The 24,305-nt window shown below is 41.4% G+C and overlaps 1 protein-coding gene across 2 annotated transcripts in view; it reads left to right on the forward strand.

The window, feature by feature from the left end:
• Positions 1 to 17,374: 17,374 nt before the first annotated feature.
• The window catches only part of LOC103905978 (sodium channel protein type 5 subunit alpha), a 177,414-nt gene continuing 170,483 nt past the window's right edge, over positions 17,375 to 24,305 (forward strand). For both annotated transcript variants that reach the window (XM_009287793.1, XM_009287794.1), the window contains exons 1-2: positions 17,375 to 17,641; positions 19,366 to 19,484. In XM_009287793.1, the coding sequence (XP_009286068.1) occupies positions 17,375 to 17,641; positions 19,366 to 19,484 (386 nt within the window). The remainder of the gene's footprint in view (positions 17,642 to 19,365; positions 19,485 to 24,305) is intronic.

Below are 24,305 nucleotides of genomic sequence, written 5' to 3' on the forward strand. Positions count from 1 at the left end.
CAAAGTATATTCTGTATATGTTTCTACCAAATGCTTCTCCCATCCCAGCCCCCACTGAAAGCAGCTCAGACTCATTGGTTTCCTTTGTTGCTAATTTGTGGTGCTGTTTTTTCCTTCCTGTGCTGCAAGAGATATAGCCTCATATAATCTAACTCTGAAAGACTCCAGACACCAACTCCCTCCCACCCTCCTTACTCCCGTTCATCTTGTGTCTCATTTTGCAATTGCTATTATTTCATCCCTCTGGGGCACCTACTAAGGCTACCCCGATGATGGATGCTGCCGGACCAGATGCATAAATATTAAGAAAGGTGGAAAGAGCCAGACTTGCAATTTCTTTGTGCAGAACAGTGATGGAGATGCTGTTCTTACAGCTGACCAACACAACTGCAATCTGAGCTCCAGATTTAAAAGCCTGTACATGCAGATTAAGCTGAAGTTTTAGCTGGGACTGTAACTGGGTAGCATCTTGTGGTCAGGCAGAGAAGCAAACACGCTAGTTATACTGGTGATTTTCACTAGATCACTAAAGGGCTTGTTCAGGAGACTGGGCTGGTCTCCAAATGTTTATACTGTACATTGTCTAATTTCTGTTGCTGGTAGAGTGAGACAAATTTGTGACTAGATGATCTTATTTATTTGCAGTTTCCTGTCTTTTGACACACAAAATCTGATGTGAACATTGGACCCTGTGCATGGCCCTAGAAATGATTATGTTAACTATCAATCTGGGTCGTTATCCTTGCAGCGCAGTATCACAAAGTCACCTGTCTGTGTGACCACCTTAATAAATCAGTGTGTGATCGCCTGGAATTGCCAGAGGTTTGGTATTAGCAGAAAGCCTGATGGCAATATTCAGATACTGGAAGAACAGAAAGTCTTGATTAACGCTGAGTTAGCTGTCTCTTCTCTAACGCTGTTTTCAGTTCAATGGACGTCTTCATAATAGTGTTTGGTCTGAAGGCCACAGTCTTACTGATGGTCACAGATCAAAATACCATCACTTCTAATAAATTATGCTACACTATTTCTGTTAAGAAGTGCACCAAGGAACAACATCCATAAAAGCAAGGGGAAAATCTGAGCAGTCTCAACAAAGACTCACAGCGCTGCTACTCAGAATGAGAGCGAACATGATGGAATTGTATTTCCAGAAGTGAAACTTGGGGAACGCAAATTTGACGCTGGCAGGGCATCTTTATTGTGGACCCCGCAGCACAGTAAGGCTGGTGTTGTTTTTAGAGGATGCCAAATTCAAACTTTTCCTGCCTACAACTCTTTCTGTATCACTCTTTGCCCATCTATCTCACCTTGGATCAAGTGTAGTTTTGGAAATTTGAGGATAGGTAGATCAGGACTATTACTAAAAAGACACAGAATATTTTTCTTACAGCTCAGGGTTCCAGCTAATAGTGCCAAAATTTTTTGATGGACTAAAATCAGTTTAATGTTCACAGTCTCCAAAACATCACCTCTCTGTTATTAGCTATGAGTATTGAGGCCAAGTGCTACTGGCGTGATCACTGGAAGACATTTTGTGTCAGAACATACAAAAACTGACCAAAAGTCCAGAATCACTTTTGTCCATTTACTACAGCGAACCCTAAAAGCAGCTGTTTGCAGAGTTCACGTGTTTCCTTAAGATGAAAACTTTTGCTTTGTGGCAACCTATGTGCATTGATTAAAACACAGATTTTGGAGCAGAGCAGATTGTGTGATACTGCCCATCTGCACATCGGATACCCATGCTTACTTTTTAATAAGAGCAAGGAGCTGGATGTAATGTCATGCAGTCATAATTCTTGGCAGTTGCTATAGTTCATATGTTTATTGGAAGCTGAAGCTTTGGAGCATTTATCAGATCTCTTTACGCTTCCTGCATTAGTGCTTGGGGTTTTTTTCAGCTGAGCTCTCAGGCTGCCAAAGCCCGGTTTGGTAGGGAAAGAGCCGTGTGTCCAGTGGAGTGTTTCATGGGGGGAATGACTGTGCTGAAAAAAAGTGAACAAGTCCAGAAACACCTGCCTGGGCAATGCCCGTTTGTAAACTTACAAGTTTTTCAGACGTTTTGAGAAGGACAGGGAGATAACTCTCCTGTAAAAGAATTGGGTGTGAAATGGAAGTGCTGGCCTGAGGCATGATGGACTCTCCCTTGGAGAGAAGGTGGGTTGTGGCAGACTGACCTGGGGGAAGGCAGCACTTTCTGCCGTCTGAGAGTGGACTGCAATGAACTCATCTGTCAGCCTTGGGATGTCATTTAGGGGTCGGACTGAGGCTTGGAGCCATGCTTTGCAACGGAGGGGGTTATATGGCAGCTGGAGCCAGGGGAGAGTTTCTAGCTGGTTCATCCAGAAAGCCTCCTCATACTACAAGCTGTCTCAGCCACATGGCCACCTTAGGAGAAGGCTCCAGGAGGGCCGAGGACATACATCCACCCCCAGTCTTGTTGTCCGTTCCCTGTGCCATGGCACTGTGGCACTGAGTGTTCAACATCCCCGTGCACCTAAGCTGGGCTGGCATGTGCTCCCGGCCATAAAATGAGGGTAATGCTCTTTGCTGTGCAGGGCTGAGGGGGAAGAGATGCTCCCAGGGGTTCACAGCTCTTGGTGTGGGCTGTGGGAGCTGCAGTGAGAATGATTTCCTGGCTTTCCTGGGACAGCTGTGAAATGCAAAGGACAGGGCTCGCAAGTCTCCCTCTTTTCTTCCTTTCCCGTTGCTTCCATCTCAATTTAGGAGGTAGAAGGACAAAACCAGAGGATGCTCTGAGCTCCCCTGCTCCTATGACCCCAGCCTCCAGAATAAGCCAGGTAAAGCTGGAGTTTGCCCTTAGGAAGGTAATATGGTATAAAATTTCTTCTAGGATGAAATTCCTTCTTTTAATAAAAGCCCCATTTGAATAGTCAAAGTCCCAGAGATGAGATGCAACTAGTCCATTTGCCCAAGAGAGCGTTTCAAAATACTTTTACCCAACAGCTGGTCTGAGATCAAACAGACTTGGCATTACACTGTTTCCTGGATAACACACTATCATTATTTATTAATCTGAATCAAAGTGCTTGATGTTTTCATGCTATCAGTTAGACAGAGCCTTATCGTCTGCATCCCTTTTCTTTTTAATTTGTTGTGTTTCAAGAAAGTTTTGAAGCTGTTGCAGTGGGAAATCCATAGCTTAAGTGGCAGCTTGCTCATCTTTTATTTATTTTTGTAATAATCCTGTTGTCACTTATTCAAAGCTCCAAAAGATCCTTGTCCTCAGTCAAAAGTTTTATGCTTGGATGAGATTCTAATGGTGACTTTTAGAAGAAAAGTGTGTTTTCCTCATTTTGAATAGGTATTATCACATTTATTGCTTTGTGATTTAAAGAGATGTCATTTGTCCGGTCAAAACAGAGTAATTTTAAAATACATTTTTATATTGGGATCAAAATGACTATGTACAGTTCCCAATTTTTTCATATACTTTAAAAACACAAACACAGGGATGTCGAGCCAGTGAGAACTAGCAATGGGATGTGATTAGTGTGATTTCTGGCCTGTTTCCCATCATTCTTGGAGAGAAAGTATTTTTTTTTTCCCCATTAAAAATTGTGATTTTCTCTGAGAAATCTGTTCCCTTTTCAGTTTGAAGGCTTCTTTGTTGTACAAAGAAATTTGTATCTCAAAGTAGATGCTCTTTACTAAAATGCTTCTCTTATTGGAAAAGCATTTTTCTATAGAAATAGAATTTCAATAGGAAATTTGCAGTCAGCTGTTACATACGGCAGGCAATGCTGCTCCCCCTTCCTCTCAAAAAGAGAGGTTTCATACAGAACCTACACTTCTGCATATCCATGCCACTGTTGTGGTTTTATAAGCATATTTTCCTATTTTAAAATAGAATCATAGAATCATTGAGGTTGGAAAAGACCTCTAAGATCATGGAGTCCAACCGTCGACCCAACACCACCATGCCCACTAAACCATCTCCCTAAGCGCCTCATCTACACGTCTTTTAAATACCTCCAGGGATGGGGACTCCACCACTTCCCTGGGCAGCCTGGTCCAATGTTTCACCACTCTTTCAGTAAAGAAATTTTTCCTCATGTCCAATCTAAACCTCCCCTGGCACAACTTGAGGCCGTTCCCTCTCGTCCTATCGCTTGTTACTTGGGAGAAGAGACCGACCCCCACCTCGCTACAACCTCCTGTCAGGTAGTTGTAGAGAGCGATGAGGTCTCCCCTCAGCCTCCTTTTCTCCAGGCTAAACAACCCCAGTTCCCTCAGCCGCTCCTCATCAGACTTGTTCTCCAGACCCCTCACCAGCCTCGTTGCCCTTCTCTGGACACGCTCCAGCACCTCAACGTCCTTCTTGTAGTGAGGGGCCCAAAACTGAACACAGTGTTCGAGGTGCGGCCTCACCAGTGCCGAGTACAGGGGCACGATCACTTTCCTGACTGTTTTCCTGTCTCCTGTTTTTGTGTAAAACAGCCTCACAAAGAGGGAGGATGATTAATTGGAAACTACAGAAGAAACTACAAAATCAATTGCACTCAAAGAACTGTCTAATGTAGAAACTAAACTAATAAAAAGACCCAGAGAAATATATGTTTTTTTCTCTCTCCTTATTCTGTCATAGGAGTCTTAGCTGTTACTTGGAAGATTTTTCTGAAACAGAATTGTAACCCTTATATATTATCTTATTGGTGCTCAGCTACACATTATCTGTAAACATAGCAAACGATACGAAAAAAAAAGCCAAAAGCTGTCTTGATGGGCTGAAGACTTATTCTGACCATTTACACCAAAAGAAGGTCTGATCCCCAAGCTGATTGTGCTTCTTTATAAAATTAATCCGTAAGATTTTCTGCTCATAAATAACTGTGAAATGATTGAACTTTAAAACATAAGACTTCTCATGTGCTAAACCTCACGGAAGAATAATCTCTTGATAAATTTAGTTTTAAAGTAACGGAAGCATAGATGATTGCAATTCTATTTTTAGACATGCGCAGTAAAACATTTCTGTTTGGTTTGTAGTAATGTTAGTTTAAGTCAGAGCCTCCAAATGAAGACAGAGATGTGAGAAGGAGCAGGAGCAGCAGGGTCACTGTGGTGAACAGTCTTGACCCTGGGTTTGGAGGCAGTTTTGGAAAGTTGAACCCAGATTGTGTTTTCCAGGGCAGGGAGAAGGAGGCGATGAGTGAGATATGAGATGGCCAGAGCTGATGGTATCACTAGCGACGTCAGAAAGACTTGAAGACCAGGGCCTGTATCTCTTCTGCCTATCTGTACCAGCCAGCAGAAAGTAAAGCACACTTAAACCACCAGTTCTTGGGCTCGTTACAGTGTGTATTGGGTAAAATGAAGGCAGTGATGTCTGTGCTATTAGGCCATACCTAAATAATAGTTATAAGTAGACCAGTCATTGAGATGTGTTTCTGCTTCGGGTGTGTAAGAAGAGAGTTACGATAAATCAGCAGAACTCTGTCCTGGACTATCTTATTCTTGTTGGTCACTGTGAGAGTAAATGTTAAGCAAGTGAAGTGGGATTTCCCTTTACATTCTTAATGTGAATCTTCAATTTAATTTAGATTCACCTGGGAATATTATAAATTGTAAGAATTGAGAGTATCAGTAATGCTTTTAATGGTCTGATCTTTCAAGATACATGTTCTTCTTCCTTGGACCTAAGGGCTGGCTTACAGGCTCTCTTTTGTGTTTTGTGACAGCATTTTACATAGCTCTCTTTGCCAGCTCCATCCCTTCGGGGTGATGGAAGGGGGAGGTAGGAGAAGTCATGTTGTAGCCCAAGGCTGCGCTACAAAGCTGCAATCTGGTCTGCTGTGACCGTTTCTTCCAGGACATCATCTTTAACTTCTCTGCAGCTCACGGACTTGGAGATCAAGTGAGAAGCAGTTTCCACAAAGGATGGTGTGGTGGGTTAACCTTGTCTGGCTGCCAGGTGGCCACCAGGTTGCTCTCTCACTACCCTCTCCTCATATTGGGTTAACCCACCACAGATGGTTATGAAGTAAAGGGGACATAATATACAACCATCCTATATAAAGGATGGTCATTAGGTCCTTGGAGAGTGTGAAATGTATCCTGGAGACACGGACAAGGGGAATCTGTGAAACATCATCCAAATTTGCCTCTTTTCTTTCCCCCACTTACATTTCTCTCTTTGTCTGGCAGCAAAGCTGGGCAGGAGAGAGCTGGGATCCCAGACAGCTTTTCTGGAGTTAGCACTACAAGTTTTGGGAATATTTTTGGAAAGAAAATAGTCAGGGAAGCATATTTTGGAGCCAGGATAAACACTTGTGTGGGAAGAGAGGAACTGTGCCATCCCACTTGTTCTGATTTTAAAACCACTACATGCTTTGACATAATCTGCAAGACAAGCCCAAGACTGGAGTAGGAAATTGGCTGTGAACTAGGACGGATGTGCATTTTCAGCTCTTTTTTGAGTTGTTTCATTGTGGTCCCCTAGGAGTCATGGATGCCACTAGCGTGAATTTCACTCTACTTTTGGAAATATTAGCTCAAAACAACTTTTGCCCATGTAACTGCACAATCCAGATCTCAAACATCCCTTTAATTTGTAGAAACAAAACATAAGACAGAAAATATTTTCCAGATTTGTGAGTCCATAGTGAGTCTGAGAGTATCAGGATAACCTGGGTGATCATGTTTCTGGGAACAACGTGGTTGTCATTGACTAATTAAATACATGCAGTTCGTTGAAGCTGAAGATCTATACTTCATGTTGTAAAGTAATTGTGGGCACTGGAAAGCCATTGTAGAAGTGTTAGAGTTTGCCACCCACTGGAGTGGAACAGCCCTGTGCTCTGCTCCTTTACCACCATACATTTAGAGGCAGCTGGTCCCTTTTTTTCTGAGATGAGTCAAGCAGAAGAAAAGCTAACACACGTCACACGCCTTGCATCATGTTCCATAATGGTCTGAATTTGGGGGGTGACAGATTTCAGTCCAGATGCCCCTGCTCTGTCAGAGAAAAGCAGACATGCGAGCGTAGACACTCAGTTCACAGGTACCTACAGGTACATAACAATACCTAAATTTAGGTGTCCTAATAAACAAATTGAATCATCAGAACGTTTGCTAGGGTCTAAAGCATAGTTTATCTCACTGAAGTAGACATGCAAAACAGGAGAGATGACTCATGTCCTAACAGTGTCTACTTCTCCCTGAGTGTTTAACATCCCGCATTTCTTTGGTTTGGCTAACCTGTTCCAATGCATCAGAGAAGCTAGATTTTAGTTGATTCATTCTGTCCTGTGTATGGGGCTATTTCACAAGAGTTGCATATCCAATACATATTTTTTTAGCCAAAAATTTCTAGAATACAATATTTGTCCTGTCTGAGCTGAGGAATTATACTGCAGGATGGATAATGATACAGGTGAATATATACAGAAGCAGGCAGTACTTGAATTCTTAGCCCTGTACATGGCAGATTAAAAATTAAGAGATCTGACCAAAATCTTCCATTTTCTTGTCAAATTTTTATTTTTAGTTGAAATTGTCTTGAAAAAGGAAAAAAAAATCTGAAAGTTCAAGCAGTACAGTCATTTCTGTATCATTTTAGGACCCTATCAGAGTAGGTGCTATTGTGCTTCATAGACATGATGTCATTTGGGGGCTCTTACCTTGCCCCCAATATTCATATATTATTGTGGGTGTCCAGCATAGAAAGAACCCTGGCTATAGGAGGGGATTAGGGTCAAGATATTGGATGATCTCTAGGTGCAATTGCTGCTTATCACTGTTTTTAGTAATAATAAAGTTATTTTTAGGAATAGTGTTTTGCCTTTCAGGAAGTGCAAACAAGTTCTCAAATTATGGAGCTAGTGCATTTTCCATTTGGAAAACGTCCTGCATTGATACCATCGTCAGATGTTTCTCTTTCACAGGCCACTTGGTGTATTATTTTCTGGTTTACTCATTGACTGTTTGGTCCCATAAACTAAATTAAGCAAGAAGCCACAACAGGGTTTGCAATACTAGGCCACTATTGTATGCTTCCAGTGCATTGTGCCTCAGGCCCCACTGAGTATTACCAACCACTCAAGCATGCACCGTTGACACATAAATGCATATTTGGGTGTAGCTTGTTAGTAAATGCAATGTCCCCAGCAGTTTTATTTGGATCATTATATTATTGGTAATTAACAGAAAATGTCATGACTTTTGGAAAATAATTGTTTGTGCAATGTGTTATTTACTCTGAAAAATTCTTCCATGTAAAAAGATGAGGAAATTATACAGGGGAGAAGGGGAGGAATATTCGGGAGAGCCACAAGGTACTCAGAAGCGTGAGTCTCATTGACATCCGTGGGACATAGCCAAAATCGCTCCTGGTAATGTGACTCACTCATATACCTCTAAAATCATCCACGTTCACCACTCTTTAGATGCTCCCCATCATTTGCTCAGATGCACTTTAGGTTTTGGTTAGTGTCAGGAGAAATAAAGTTTAATTCAGCCAACCTACCAGCAAAATGTGGCAGCTAGAAGAAGGTAATCTTGGTGCTAGCGTTAAAGTGCTACTAGGTATTAAAAAAAAACCCCAATGAAAAATCCCCGGCTTCTCTGCCTCCGTGCTTTCGTTTGCTTCATTTACATAATGGTTTAGAGTATTATGTAATTCAAATCAAATCACTGTCAGTCACACCAGCATCCATTGCATCTTTTCCATGAAGCTACGCCGAGTCACTGAAGTAAACGTATTTGAAAGGAATGAGAAATGAAATAATTCTCTCTTCGATGCCAGGGGTCTGACCCACCGCCTATTGCAGTCACAGGGAATATTCCCCTTGACTGACATGAGCTGAGGATTGCACCCCCAGAGCCCATGTGAGCTCTTAACTCTGATTCCTAAACTTGGCAACCAAACCCAGGCAGTTTTCAATTGCAAATGGGCAGAATATCCCTCCTCTTTGGACAGCAATAATCTCTCTCTGTCTCTCGGGGAGGGAAAATCTCTTCCATCAGAGTGGAAGATCCACTAGCTTTATCCAAATAGTATTGTCAAATTTACAGTGCACTAAATAATGAATCAAATCTTCAATATACCCCAGCAAGCAGCAACCAGCTACTGCCTGATAGGGTCCCTGTTCAATTCATCCTTCATGAGTCTCTATTTCCATTACCAGAGAAGATAATTTTGCCAGTGCACTTCTAAATCTCTGCCTTTTCATTTTTCTCCTGTGTATTTTATTGCAAAAGCACTGAAAATGCCTGCCAGTAGCTGGGGCTCCATTAGCACCGAACACCGTCCAAAACCATAGACAAATAGGGACCCTGCATCCTTGTCCAGGGGAACCTACCATGGTAGACAGAGATTCATTGCATGGGACAAAGAGGTGAATAAAGTAACTGTGCCAAAATCACACAGGATTGGTGTGAGTGTCACTTAAGGGTTATTGCTGTGGACAAGGAGAGGTTTGTGGAAAGGTTATGTTGACTTGGAATAAAGTAGGTGGGAGGATGAGATCATTTTCTTGGCTAATGAATAGGAAAGGGATAGAGATGGGCAAAGGTGGGAAGCTGGGCGTACCGTAGGTGTACGGATGGGATGGAGTTCAATGAAGGATGGTGGTCGTGGAGCAAAGTGCTCCTGATACTGCAGACTTGGCAGGACCTGCTGTCTCACCTCATATCTGCGGGATACGGGAGGGGCACCTGCCACCTCCCACAGCTTAACTTTGTATGATTTGGGTCTGTCTCTCCCAGCCTTTCACATACAGTATTTTCTTGACCCTTCACCTCAGCCTCTTTTTGCTTCTGTCACCTGAAAGAAGGAAAACCTACATTGCTCTGTTCACTATTAAAAAGGTTCAGTTGTTATGTCATGTTTGTCTCTTAGTTCAATGCTAAAATTGTGAAAGAGGCCCTGGCTTTGCTTATAGAGTTTCAGCCATCTTTTTTAATGTAAATATGCCAGTTCTGGTGATGGCTTTTATAAGTCTGTTGGTTTTCCCTGCTGATGAAATGTGTCTCCATAACTTAGGTGGGGGGGGGTTCAGTGATGCCTTACCTATAACTTTGTGGTAATATGTCAGGCAGCTTTCCAGCCGTGGCTCCCTCTCCTCTAGAAGCATGCAGCCAAGCTTTTGGTGGCCAGCATAAACCCTGCCTTCTTTCAGCAGCATAACTATTCCGTAATGGCTCCAGAATATATTTTAATAGCCGTTTTACAACTTCCTATATCCATTAGAAAGTCTTTACAAAACACTCTGTGAATAAAATGGACCAGATTTGATATATTTTATTCATGTGAGCATTCAAAGCACCTAATGGTGTGAGCAGTGTATATTTTATTTGACACAACTTGGAGTTCTCCTGTAGATTTCTTATTTCTTATTCAAAAGCTAGTGACTGCATCCTGAGCTGAAAACATTCCTCTTTCTTGGTAGCTCTTTGCAAGCTCTGTCAGTTCAGAGTAGCAAAGGAGAAATGTTTCCCTGGATCTGAAGGCTGAGTAGCTTATAGTAAAATAACTCTGAGGCCAATCTCTAGTTAATTAAAATAGACATGAAAACCTGTTGGGTGCAGAGAATTATAATTTTCAGCAAAATACAGAGATGCGCATTGGTAACTATAATGTGCTGCTTCCCTCTTGCTTATTTATGTAATTTGGTTGCAGCATAATTTGAAATAAAAACACCTGCAAAGAAAGCAGAATATTTTTAGCTCACTAAAAATATATATTTTATCATAAGAGAAGACTTAGTGCCAGCATTTAATTCTTGACATAACATTTGTCATCCCCAAATACTGTTTCAATATCAGGATGAAATCTTCTGAATTAATTTCCTTTTAGCACATGTTAGCTTTCTGAAGACTTTATCTTATCAATAAGTCATTGGTAATGTCAGAATGCCACGATTCTGATGAGCGAGATGCCAGCAAAACTCATTAAACTGGATTTAAAGGAAGATACAGCGTAGGCAGAGCTGGTTGTGACAAAAGGCTCGTGGGTCGGTGACTCTGAGATTTTGGTTTGGACATTTTGTGTTGCTTTTTTCCCAATGATGTGAATGCAGTGATTTCTTTTACGTATTTATTTCTGCCCCTGGTCAGAATGCATGGTGAACAAACAGGGCTTGTTTTAGGAAACGTGTGTTATGCAATGTCATATCAACCTGCAGGGTTGCCCTGTGACGCGGGCAGCAAGAGGAACTCTGTCTCACAGCTCCTCCTGCATCAGCCTGGGGCTGATTTCAATGCTCTGCTTTTCCTAGGAGATCACCTTTGAGAGCTAAACATTGCAGCCGTTTCCATCAGATTTTTGTGGAATACAAAACCTTTCCCCTGCAGGCCAGCCACTGGAGCCTGCCGGTCCCCAGCGGGCATTGATGTCTCCAGCACCCCTTTTTGCACCTTCGACTCTGAGCTCACCCAACAAGATGTCTCTGGATGAAGAAGCATGTGCAGATTGCCTTCATACATTGCAAAAAAACCCCAGGATTTTCCAGCTCCCTGCAAGCTTGGTTACCTTCTAGGTCATTACTTTAAAACCTCAGTTACACACTCTCTGGTGTTCATGCTCTGGTGTGAAGGTACTCTCTTTAAAGAAAGCATTTCTATCCAAATATTCCTGGTCCTAATAGATCACTTCCCCAGCTGCTGTGACTTCCCTGAGATGGATAGAGCTGTGCTGATTTACACCAGCTGGACATGTGGCTGATTATATGTATTAGGAACGTGTACTACAAAAAAATCATTGTTCACAGTCTTGACAAAATTATGCCTGTTGGAAAAAAGAAACAAACCAGATATCAGTTTAAGCAGAAGTAATGAGTCTGCTGTGTAAAATTTCAAGGACTGTATTATTCAGTTCCCCCTTGTTTTGTTGTGAGCACACAGACCCTCGGAGCATGTATTAACAGCAACTGAAATTTTTCAGTTAAAAGAGAATTTCCCATGACACCTCCTAGCTGTGGAATTGAAGTGTGGTATAAATATAAGTGAATTAAGTCTCAAAAGGTTGCCTGTTGATTGTCAGTAAAATTATGAAGAGTGTCTAAGTCACCTAGTCTCCTTTAGCCTCTTGATCTTTATGTATCTTTATGTAGAAGGTCTTTATTTGGTCTTAATTAAAAGCAGAAGTTCTCCATGAAGCCATTACTTCATGGCTGGAATAAAACTTTCATGCAGTCCCATATCACCTTGTGGTCTTTTTAAACATGATAAAACCTTTGTGTGTATGTGTAAATTTATGCATAAGAATTTGTGAATCTAGACTAGCAACATTAAATTAGTTGTGTCATTGTATTGCTCTTTATTTCCCTAGCCTATTATTCTCATATTTTGCAGTGCTCTGCAGGTCAAAGGAAAATGCCAAAGAGATTATATGGAAAAGAGGAGGGAAAAAAGCTGACTGACTGTGCTCCATATAGTCTCAAACATTTAAAAGAAACCCATCCTCATGGCTGTTTTTGTTACCACAGCAGTTAGGAATGCAAAGTCTATATTTAGTCACAAACATTTCTTAAACAAAAGGAGAATTTAGGACTCCTGATTGTTATTTTGTAAGATTCAGGTCTAGCAGAATTGCAGTGTAAACATACTTGCTGCCACGGGCTATCCTCCATCTCCCCAGCCCACGGTCAGTAGTAGCTTCTCGAGTGGCATCATGGAAATCAGTACAGTTAAATGAATGCAGTCCTACTCGAGATGAGCGTGTCTGATGGTATCTAACCTTTAGCCTGTGAGCGCCACTTTCACATTGTTGATCGTCAAGTTTGGCTCCTTTATTATAATTGCCAAGTGTCTGAAATATATACATGCTTGTCCTTGATACCACGCCAGGCAAGCAATCCTATGCCATCGTGCAAGCAGGAGATGGAGGTGCAAGAAGCCGTGGCTTCTCTGAAGTCAGTGTCCAACCAGGTGTAGTGCACAGCAAGGACCTCAGCCTCTGCTTCACCTGTTGCTTCTGCGGGATGGGACCTCGCTGCTGGCTCGCGTCAGCATCTTGGGCCATGATAAGGGGTTGGTAGGCACTAGGGTGGTGGTCTGAGTCCACAAAGCCTATGCAAGAGCAGGAGGGCAGCTAGCTGGAGGTGAGCGGGACCCACTTTCCTTGTATTTACACCGCTGCAAGCAACCTATTGCCCAAAGTGGCCTTTTGGGTGATGGTCACCTATCCGTGGGGAGTCAGGGAAAGGCTTGTAGGGTATGCACATCATGTTCTGAGAACCTGAAAGGTCTTTTGAGCTGGGGTGGCTGAAGCCTATAAGAGTAAGGCTAAAACCATAATGGAAAACGACATTTATCTTGCTGAATAAATACAGGTGCTAGCAATATCTTATTTGTTTGTACTGTTCTCACTTCTTGCCATGCCTTAGAAAATATGCATCTTGGGGCTTTATTTTCATATGCACATTTTGTTTACATAACCAATACATTTTTATCAGCAAGAACCGATGTTAACTGAATTTAACAAAGACAAAGCAAGAGGGAAATGTTCATTCTGTGCATGGTGATATCACAGAAACAATGTGTTTGAAGCCTTGTACTTCAAAAATATGCCTGAGAGGAATGGAAAAATCCAGGCTTATATTGTAAAAATGTGAGTCACAACAGCTATTATCTCTTAAGAAATGGCATTCCAGCTCTTTGATTCAGTCATTGACGATTTCCCTTTTTAAGTTGTGGTGCTTTCTTACTCTTTTAAGAAACATCTGGGCTAACCCTGGCTATTTGTAGAAATGTTTGCAATTCATAGACTAATAGAAATTAGACATAGAAAGGACCTGTGAAATTATCTTGTCCATTTCCTGAAAACATATGAAATGGAAAAAGAGTTAGGCTAAATATCTATATTAAAATTTGGAACTTTAACTTATATACAATATGAAGACAACACATGTCAAGATTTGTCAATTGTAAGGATGCTGGAAAATGTAATTTTTTTAAGGAAAAGTAAATAGAAGAAGTAGCAAAACTCTAATGAAGTTTGCGTTGGATTTCCCAGTTGTTCCTAGGCAGCTATCTTTCTGGAATTTGCATAAAACGGAAAAGATCTGGTTTTGACCAGCTTGAAGTTGATTCAATTTTCTAATGAGAGAGAGCTTGAAGCAAAATAGAAGAGTAGCACAAGCTCTAATGAAGTTTGCGTTGGATTTCCCAGTTGTTCCTAGGCAGCTATCTTTCTGGAATTTGCAGATAAAACGGAAAAGATCTGGTTTTGACCAGCTTGAAGTTGATTCAATTTTCTAATGAGAGAGAGCTTGAAGCAAAAATAATTCCCTTTAAAATAATATATATATTTTATATCCCTCACCATCCCCTATTCTTTTTGTTTGTTTGTTTGTTTGTTTTTTGGAATTTTGACCTTTTCTGTGGCCAGAATGGCTTCTTTTGGAAGTCTTTAAGGAAGTCTGAGGAGGATGCTGAATATTCTGGTGAAGATTCAGTTTTTGTGATCAAGTAACACCCGCCAAAACTGCAGCACTTAGTAGAGACATTCCACATGTTCTCTTACCATCTCAGTGAAGGACTTGGAGTCCCTCATGCTATATGGCCATGCCTCCAGTTCGGCTATATGGAGAAGGTGGTGCAGATGTGGCTACCACCAGTTTTCCAGCAAAGGGAATGTCTGTGTAGGTTGGAGGCAGGCACCCAGCCCGTGCTCCAAAGCACCTGAAGCAGGTAGTTAGTGCGATGTGGATCTTGAGTACCTACAGATGTACGGGGGTATTAACTCTGGTTCTCTGTGTGCTCCCGTGTCTGCACAAGCTCAGGCCAGCCACAGAGTCGGCAGGCAGATTGAGCCCTTGCCCAAGTCAGCGTAGGCTGTCTTGTGTTGGCATTAGTGCTACAGAAGGACAAAAGCACGAAAGATCTGATGATGGGCTTCTCCAGACTGGTAGCCTAGGAAGAGTGTAAAAATAGGGCAAACATAAGTAGTCTTTCTTGCATGCACCCAGGTTCTGCAGCTAAGGGATTTTCTCAGTCAGAGACAGCATCTTTGTGTTTAAAACCATTAATGGATCTTTTGCCCTTGGATTTGTCTTGTGGCTTTGTGAATCCTTGCCGTTTGCAGCCAACAGGTTTCACAGGATAACTGCGCAATGTGGAAAGTGGTTCCAGTGGTTGTTTCAAACTTGCTGCTCTGTGATTTCATTTGAAATTTCTCCATTCTTGTATCATGAGAAAAAGTGAACAGTCATTCCCCACTCACTGTCTTCACAGCGCTCATGATTATCTAGACCTCAACTAACAGTCCGCAATGATCATCTCAATGGTTTAGAGACCTAGTCTGTGCCCTTCCAGAAGTACTGATCAGCCACTGATTTTTGTTGTCCCCTTCAGCACTGAGACAGGTTTCACTGTGAGGAAACAAAAATTGAAATGACAAAAAACCTCTGAGAATTCTCTGGCCACCTGTACTGATGTCATTTATAGAAAGTGAAATTCTATTTGCTTGCACTGGAGCTGAGTCACAAAGCGTTGAGCATAAGAAAACTCAATTTGTGGGAAAGCTTCTAATTTCCTGTTTTTCGGGAGGAAGGGGATAAAACAAATGATGTGAGGGGAGAGGGGAAAGGAATAAAGAGAATAAATCTAAATAGAAAAGAATGTCAGAATACCCAAACTCCAGGAAGGCTAATTCATTTTAGCCCTGCTTGTTCAAACAAGCAGTAATGCGGAGTATAATGTACAAGCTCCAGTAAATCATTCCTGTATGATAGGCTGTGATCAATGACAATTTAATGAATTCATTTTAGAATGGTCAGAATAGGAAAAAACAGTAGTTATTTGAAAGAGTACTTTACTCAAATAAATTGAGTCAATAAATATGCTATTTGTCATGCAGAGTCCAGTTAAAGTCTTGTTTGCTAACAAAAATGCTGTCATCACAGAGCCTAATAGAAGCAAACTATCTGGAACTATCCACTGTAAATAGACAAACACCATCTGAAAGCAGAAAACAACAATTGTGGCTAAACAAAGAATTGTATCCTGCACACATCGACAAATGCAATGGTAGCCCACCTCAAAATCTACTATTTTGTTTGTCACCAGTTTGTATTCTGATTTCGTATGAATGGTCTGGTGGTGGTAAAAAAACAAGGGCTGCGTTTCTTCTGTGAAATGAGTTTTAATTGTTGCATAGTGGGGGTTTCTCTTGCTGGAAAAACATGCCACTAAAGTCCTTATTAAATTACACAATACGGCTTCAGTGAACTTGGATGGATTTGTGCAGGCTACTAGAACAGGGATAAGCTTCATCCCTTTTCAAACAGTAGCTTTACATTAATTTTCACAGCCCTCCATTTACTGGAACAGGGATAAGCTTTTCAAACATAAGCTTTACATTAATTTTCACAGCCCTCCATGTTATTTAGTGCAGATACAAGAAGCCTTTTTGTTCTGCTGTGTTTTTCACGCTTGGCTTTATTCACGTAAGATGAAGAGATGTGGCAATTCTCACTTGTTTTCATCCAGGCGGGGACTGGAAGTGTTAGCAGTGAAGCACCATCAACCCAAGATGGTCAAACCTCACAGGTTCGGGTTAGATGTTCAAACTGGTATTGGACGGAAGGAGCCTGGTTTTCAGATGTGAAGAACTGGCAGCAGTGGCTATTCAGCATCTCAGAAGCTTGGAGTGCTCTCATGAAGGTTCCAGGGCTTTGCCAGCCACATTTGGGCTCCCAACATCCTTCAGATTGTAGGGTGTGGAGGAGAAGAAAATGCTCAAAAGTCTTGACAGATATCTTGACGATCGTATTTACTATCCCAAAGGAAAGTAAAAATTATGTTGCAGAAGCCTAAGACAGAGATTATGAAGAATTTCTATGTGATTTAAGAATCTGAACTTGACCCTTCACTCTTTAAATTTGGAATAGAACAGCTGAAGCATTTTTAGAGTTTGCATCATGTGGCTGGAGATGGGCTGATTTAAATCTGCCCTGCAGTCATCTTAGGCACATTGTTCATCCACTCCCAGAGCTGCATTTTCAAAAATGAGTTAGGAATCCAAATCCCTGTGGCTTTCAATGAGGCTTAAGCTTATATGAATCTAAATTGCTCCTTATTTTGGATTTAGGATCCCAAGTGACTGAAAAACTTAAGGATACTCCACAGTCTATCTACAAAGTCTTTTTAGCTCTGATCATGAGTGATTCCTAATTGAAATTACAGTTTCAGTCATTTCTGTTTTCCTTGATGTTCTACTAACCACATAAAAATAGATGAAGGGTTTCCTGGTAATAGATAGCCTACAAGTTATCTGGGTTATTTTTTTCATTCTGATGGCTTTGTTCTTCTTGCTTTGCTCCTGTCACTAACCTTTGGTTCTTTTTGTTTCAGCTGTTTCCACTACGAGGAGTAAAGACCAGTAAAGACAAAGCAGGATGAAAAGATGGCTGACTTCTTGTTACCACCGGGTACTAACAGCTTCCACCGGTTCACGCCTGAATCCTTGGCTGCTATTGAGAAACGAATTGCGGAGAAGCTTGCAAGGAATGCAAAGCAGGAATACAGAGAGCAGCTGGGCGAAGAAGAGAAACCTCAGCCTCAGTTCGATTTGCAAGCTTGCAAGAAGCTGCCCGATATCTATGGGACTGTTCCTCCAGAGCTCATTGGGGAGCCATTGGAGGACCTTGACCCTTTCTACAATGATCGTAAGGTGAGCACCAGCCAGCCATCCTGCTGCTTTGCTTTTGCTAAAGCATAAACACTGTCTCTGTTTTGAGGGCTCTGGTTTTTATCTTTCTACAGCCAGTAAAAATATTTTTTTCCAGATTAAGGATCAGAGTTTCGGCATGAGCAGGGCTTCCAGAAAACATCTAAGCAGGAGGGCAAAGAGGGATAAAAAGCATAATTAAAACTTGGGTGTTTTCAGATAACTGAGTATGAATATACAGTGTCTGAAAAGAGCAGAGCAGTAGCTGAGTTAAATTAAGCCAGAGGTTTTTATCTACCCTATCTTGCCTTCTGCATGAGCCTTGACTCTTCACAGGTCTGTTTATCACTTAAGCCCCTTAATGTTAAGGGCTTCTGGGTGACTTGAGTCTTGTGCTAGCACTCTGCATAAGAGCAGGAGGCACCACCACAACCGTTCCTGGAGAGCAGCGGTTCTTTTCCTGCTGAGGGGTAGTTCAATGCCATTTAAAATGACCAAAATAGACCTGAAGGGAGACGTGAGTAGCATGTGCAATGCTGGCACTTTGCAGAAGGGTAAGCTTCGTCCCAAAGTGAGCATCACCTGATGAGGAATCACGTGTAGGTTGGACAAAAGCCACAACAGTGCAAACAGCTTCTGTCAAAAGGCTGTTGACAGCAGAGCTGGGCTGGTTGCTTACTACAATTCGTTCCCCTTTCCAAACATTTTGCAACACAGGGGACAAAATAAGGCTTGGAAGCACAGTGTATTTTTAGGCAGCTTCCAGTTCTTTCAGGTACTGATGTTCCTGATTTTGGGCTATACTATTTCCTGTAAACAATGAATTAATATGACCACAATGCTACTTCTATTAAAACAGTGTAGAAACAGGTGCAAGAACTACAGAATAAAAGTTAAATGGATAAAGACAAATAGATTACTTATCTGGAAGGGCCAGAATTAATTTACCTTTTAATTTGCCTGCTATCCCCGGGCACAAGCAGCAGGATATAGATTTGCAATTTTAGTGTCATGAAGGTCTTAGACTCAAGGTGAGTGAGTTGCTTAGAATTTATCTATTGGGTGTCCTGATCCTCTGTCTCTGAGTGAATATTAGTTCCTCTGTGCATGGTGGGGCATCTTCAGAGCTCGTCAATTGGGCCGACATCCAATTCACCTTTGCTTTGGGTTTAACATAACTCACAGTATTGGTTTCTTCTGCCCATATTAACCTGAGTAAAATGACAGTGCCTCAGTGCCAGGGTCAGATCCTGCTGTGGAGCTGTGCCTCATGCAGCTTCTTACTTGGTGAGTCTAAAAACAGCGACTGAGAGCAACAAAGTGCTCAAGGTAGAGAAGATGGAGTAACAACATAGTAAGGTTCCCGGCAACGGGGAGGAAGAACACCGTAGAAGTCCCTCCACCACATTTTAGTCTCCACGTCATTTTTTACTTTTAAAGGGGATTCCACTCTCTTTACAGCCGCGTGATGGAGGTGATGGCACAGGACCCTGTAAGGAGTGAAGGAAGAGAAAATAGTTGGGATATTGCAATAAGACAGGCAACAGCTCTGCTGGGAGGGTCTTGGACAAAACTCTTCGCTGAATGAAAAGGAATTTGGGGGTCTCGGGAAGGAGTGGGGAAGAAGTATGGGATACTGGCAGGAATTTCCCAATGGGACGTGGGCTGGGAAAAGCTGAGCATAAATGCAAATACTGAATGTTCTCATTTTCTATTTTGTTTTCCAGACATTTATAGTACTGAACAAAGGGAAGACAATCTTTCGATTTAGTGCCACTCCTGCCTTGTACATACTTAGTCCTTTCCATCCAATCAGAAGAGCAGCAATTAAAATTTTGGTACATTCATATCCTTTCTGTTGATTTCTCTTCTTGTGTATTTTATATAGTTTTTAAACACAGATGGTTGGAAGTCAGAAACCATTTTATTTCATTAAGCTGTTTTAAATCTTTCGGCTGAATTTGCTTGCACAAGGAGAAATGCACTTGGATTTTTGGTTTGTTTCATTTTATATTGTTATGTGAGCTATGAAAATGACTATATTATATTACTGGCATCAGATAATGTGAACTGCACTGGAGAGTCTGGTGAGTTTACTCAGGTTTAAAGGGTGTGGAGGGCCTGATCATGTTTAGTAAAGAGTCAGTGGAAGAAACTGGGTGTAATACCTTAGAAAGGAAGGGAACCAGGAGGCTGGAGCACACCTGGAGAAATCTACACTGATGGAGAGCTTCACTACTGAGCACTTAAGCAACCTCTCCCATGAGACTCTGTGACACCGTATGCAGACACAATTTAATTCTGAACTGCCTCAGAACTGAATTTTTTTGCTCTCCTGAAACAGAACATTTAAAAAATTGTTTTTTGGGGTTTTTAGTTTGTTTAATGCAATCCAGCTAGGAATGAAAGCACAGGCTGGCCTGCTGGCCCTTTCAGTGGAAGGGAGATGCCTGATTTCACCTGGCTCTAGTTCTGAAGTCAAGCAAGAAAGAGAGAGAGAGATGCAGTGGTTGGTTTTGGCTTGTTTTTTTTAATGTGGCCACAGAAACATTATATTCTGACATAGTCACATCTCTCTGGAAGACCAAACTGACCCAAATGTTCAGCTTTGTGTGAACATTACTAAAAGCACACCCTTTTTCATGAGTCACCTGCTTTCTCTACAGTGTGCGTGGGAGACCTGGCAGTGATAATTCAAAGACTCCACATGCTGCTGTGATGATCATGTGATGTTTTAGTGATGGAAATCCCTCATCTGCAATGCCCATGTCCACCAGAGAAAACTAATAAATACTAAGCAGGTAGCGTCTTAGAATCATTGGTTTATTATCAGATTTCAGGGAAAAAAAACAGGGAAAGAAACCTGATTCCCAGTGGCTGTCCATGCAGTGAGGGGAAAAAAAAAAGTGAGAATATAGATATTCTAGCAAGAGGAAAAATAGGTGAAGCTTCTAGTAACAATAATTCTACACAAAATGTATATGTGATATCAGCCAAGACATTAGTATGGTTACTAAGAATACACCATAGAATTTTGCAGAGAGATTTGCTTATGGATCAGGTTATACGTGCAAGCAGTGCAGCACATGCTGCTCCATACCCAGAGCCCAACAGTGTTTATTAGGTACAGCCGCATCAGCACAGCCTTGCTGAAGTTAATTGAGGTCAATGAATTTGCACGGCTATGGCTAAGAGAAGAATTTGGAAATTGAGCTTCTTAGAAAAAAGCACATGTGTGTGAATATTGGCTCCAGCTTTGGAGGCCTGTTCTGTCTTCTGCTCACTTTCTTCTACACCAGCTGGTGAAGCCAAGAGGTCACAGGTATGTGTAATACACAGGAACTACATGCCCTTGGTAGCAGTCAACCGAGAGATAAGTATGCAAGAAATCCTTATCACATTACTCTGAAGGATAAAAACCACAGAGGAGTGAATTTGAAAGATACGTCAGGAGTAGAAATATGGTCAGATAAGGAGTATAAAATTTTGGGAGTGGAAGGTCACAATGCAAATAACATTTTCGTTCCAGAAAGACCCAAGTTACCACCTTGCGTTGATAATGTCAGGAAATGCAACAGCTCAATCTTTGGCAAGCACAGGCAGGAGGCAACAGCTCCAGTCCCAGTGAAACAGCGGTGAAGTTCCTGCATCAGGCTCTGATTTGTTTTCTGTCAATAAAGACCTTTCACATCAAACTGAAACACAAAGGCCAATTGGCTGAGCAGGCAGTCAATATCCCAGGCAGAAAGGAACCTAAATCAGCAAATACTCAAGCAGATAACATCACAGACATGAATCTGGGAACCAGATCTATTGCCTTGCTTGAGTGTAATCAAGCAATCTTTATTTTCCCCGGGGCAAAAGCCAAAAAAGAGCGTTAACAAATGGTGCCCTGCCACGTGTCTGAAGCAGCTTCTATAGTAGATGCCATATTTCCATTTCCAGTCATTGACTGTACCTTGAAGGCCAACAGTTGAACAGAATAGAGAGGACAGAGTAAAATCTTCCTATATAGAAGCTGTGGGAGGCACGTTTCTTAGTTGAGTAACTTTATATGGAGTTCTTCCGCTGATACTTCAGGCAGGATAGATCCTGTATGTTCACTGCTCATCCAGCCAAGCCGGATTAGTCTAGTCATTCAAAAATACACCCTTCCAAGGGAAAAAACATCCACAGCCTCCTAGTAAAGTGAATTACTTCAATTAACAACATACCCCTAAACCTCTTCTAGGTATTTCTCTTCTTCTTCAGAGTCTAGGAGGCCTCATGAAAGGACCATGACCCAGATGGCTGCCCAGAACAAGGCCCTGGTCCATTTCTGTCACAGATGACATGGGGAGTGTAGGTCTGCATCCCATCTATATCAAATGCAAAACAGAAGTATTGGATGAACCCTTTTGCCTTCTGCATCATTATTAGCTATTATTAACATCTTTATTTACTATCTCAACCTATTAATAGGATTAAACCACTGCTAACATTTCATTGATGCCTTATGCTTAAAAGACTCCTCTTAGTTCTTCTTGCCTGCAAGCCAAGGACCGTTCTGTGGTATCCTTAGTTTGTCCAAGCAGTTTGCTGTCCTGTATAAAATCCATAGCAGTTGCTATTCCTAGTTTTTCTAGGTATTATAGATAGTTGCTTTCAGTTTGCCACTGATCTAGAATGGGGTTTTGGCCAAAATCACCTTCCTTGATGCTAGAATTATGGATTCTGGCCCATTTAAAAAAAAAAAAATTCTTAAAGAATTTCCAATCTTTGTTCATATTTTCTGCTTGCAACTTTTCTCCCATCTGATTTTACACATGTTCTGCCGTAAGGGAAAATGAGACCTTGTGAAGCACCAATTATATGTATTATTGATTGGGACTAACCTTTGCTTGCACATATTATATGTAATTTGGCAATGATCATTTAAAGAGCCTCTAGTATTCAGTCTGCTAATTAGCAATTACCCATCATAATGAAGTCTAGAATAGACATATGCCATGTTTGACTCAATATCTTTGTGCTAGAAGATAAAAATTATAACTTTCAGAATCAGTTTGCTCAAAGCCTATTCTATAACTTCAAATTGGAAATAATAGGTTTAATTTATTGCAGAAAGGATCCTGATGAGTAGCTTAGTATATTTGGTTTGTGGTCCATAACAGAGTCCAACCCGTGCTTCTGGATGTGTTAGCCATGTCAACTCATGGATCAGTAGGCTTTCAAAAATTTGAATTAACAGCAGTTCTATGATAGGTAACAGACAACGGTGCTAATATAGATTATCTCAGTTTCATCTCCTTTACTTTGTTCTTTCTGAGTAGATCATCATCACTGACTTTTTCTAATGCAAACAATTGCATTAGATTTCAGGAAGGAATGCTAATTTTCATTCTGTAGGAATTTCTGTTTTCTCTTTCTTTTAACACAGATCTCTGGTGCATAACCAGCTGAAATGTTTATTTCTTTTATGTTCTTTGTAGTTTTCAGCTTCGTCGTGAGACTCAGTTTGAATTCATAGTGCATTTGATGTCCCAAAGCTGACCCCTTACAATTTCAACCTGTGTACTCTGGTATATTCTCTTTGGTGTTTCAATAAGAAGGTGGTGACACCTGCCTATAAGTGACCATCTGGGAAAGCTGTTAGATTCAGCTCATACCACAAGGAAAAACAGGGATATATAAATCAGACCAGTCATCCTAAAATGGGTGGTTACAGAAGAATTTCCTTGCTTGGAATTCAATTGGAGGATAGTATTTGTTTGGCCCGTCCTGAAGATACCTCTCTGTTTTACAATTGTCATTTTCATAGCATTTCATAACATTTCACAACATTTCACTGTATTTGAAAAATTAATCCAGCGTTTTCTAGGCTAGCTGCAGCTTACAACCTAATTGTGTTGATCAGATGGACACAACTTTTAGAAACGTATCTCAGGCTGACTTGAGAAAATGTGACTGGATATCAGATACCCTTCCCAGTCCTTCAGCAGGAGGTGTTGGCCCCAGAAGTGGAAAATGTTTGTGAGATGAGCAGTCCCTTTGAGTACAATTAGTGCTTTCTGCGATGGCACTGGGGAATACGCAGGTTGGTTACTACCAATTTAACCTCGTAGTTGCTTATGTGGCCCATCGGAAAATGTTCCACTCTATTCAGCAGAGATATTGGCTCTGCGAAAGGACAATTTTCATGCAAACATTTCAGGACGTACCTTTGAAATGATATTCTTTGATCGCTATTCTTAAACAAAAAATACCACCAATGGGATCAGTAAAGGGGTGAAACAAAAAAAGACTTCTTTTTTTTCCCGAAAGAAGGCAAAAGAAATTTACATTTGGATGTTACTGTTCTTCCGTGAGAAGGGTCCCAACCTATTGACTGAGTTGTAGGCTGTTTTCCTTTGCATTAGTTAAACTTTCTCCAGTAGCATGGGACCTATTATTTATGCAGGAGAATCCCATCACGTTTTGTAATTTTTTTACAGGAAGTGGCATATGCTTTTATGAGAGCAGTTCAGTGAACTATGTTTTCAATTTAGTACTGTTTAATATCTTCATCGACAACATAGAGAGCGGGATCGAGTGCACCCTCAGCAAGTTTGCAGATGACACCAAGCTGAGTGGTGTGGTCGACATACCAGAGGGACGGGATGCCATCCAGAGGGACCTGGACAAGCTC

Source organism: Aptenodytes forsteri, unplaced genomic scaffold (assembly GCF_000699145.1).
Source record: "Aptenodytes forsteri isolate BGI_AS27 unplaced genomic scaffold, ASM69914v1 Scaffold296, whole genome shotgun sequence".
In the NCBI taxonomy this organism is placed as follows: domain Eukaryota; kingdom Metazoa; phylum Chordata; class Aves; order Sphenisciformes; family Spheniscidae; genus Aptenodytes; species Aptenodytes forsteri.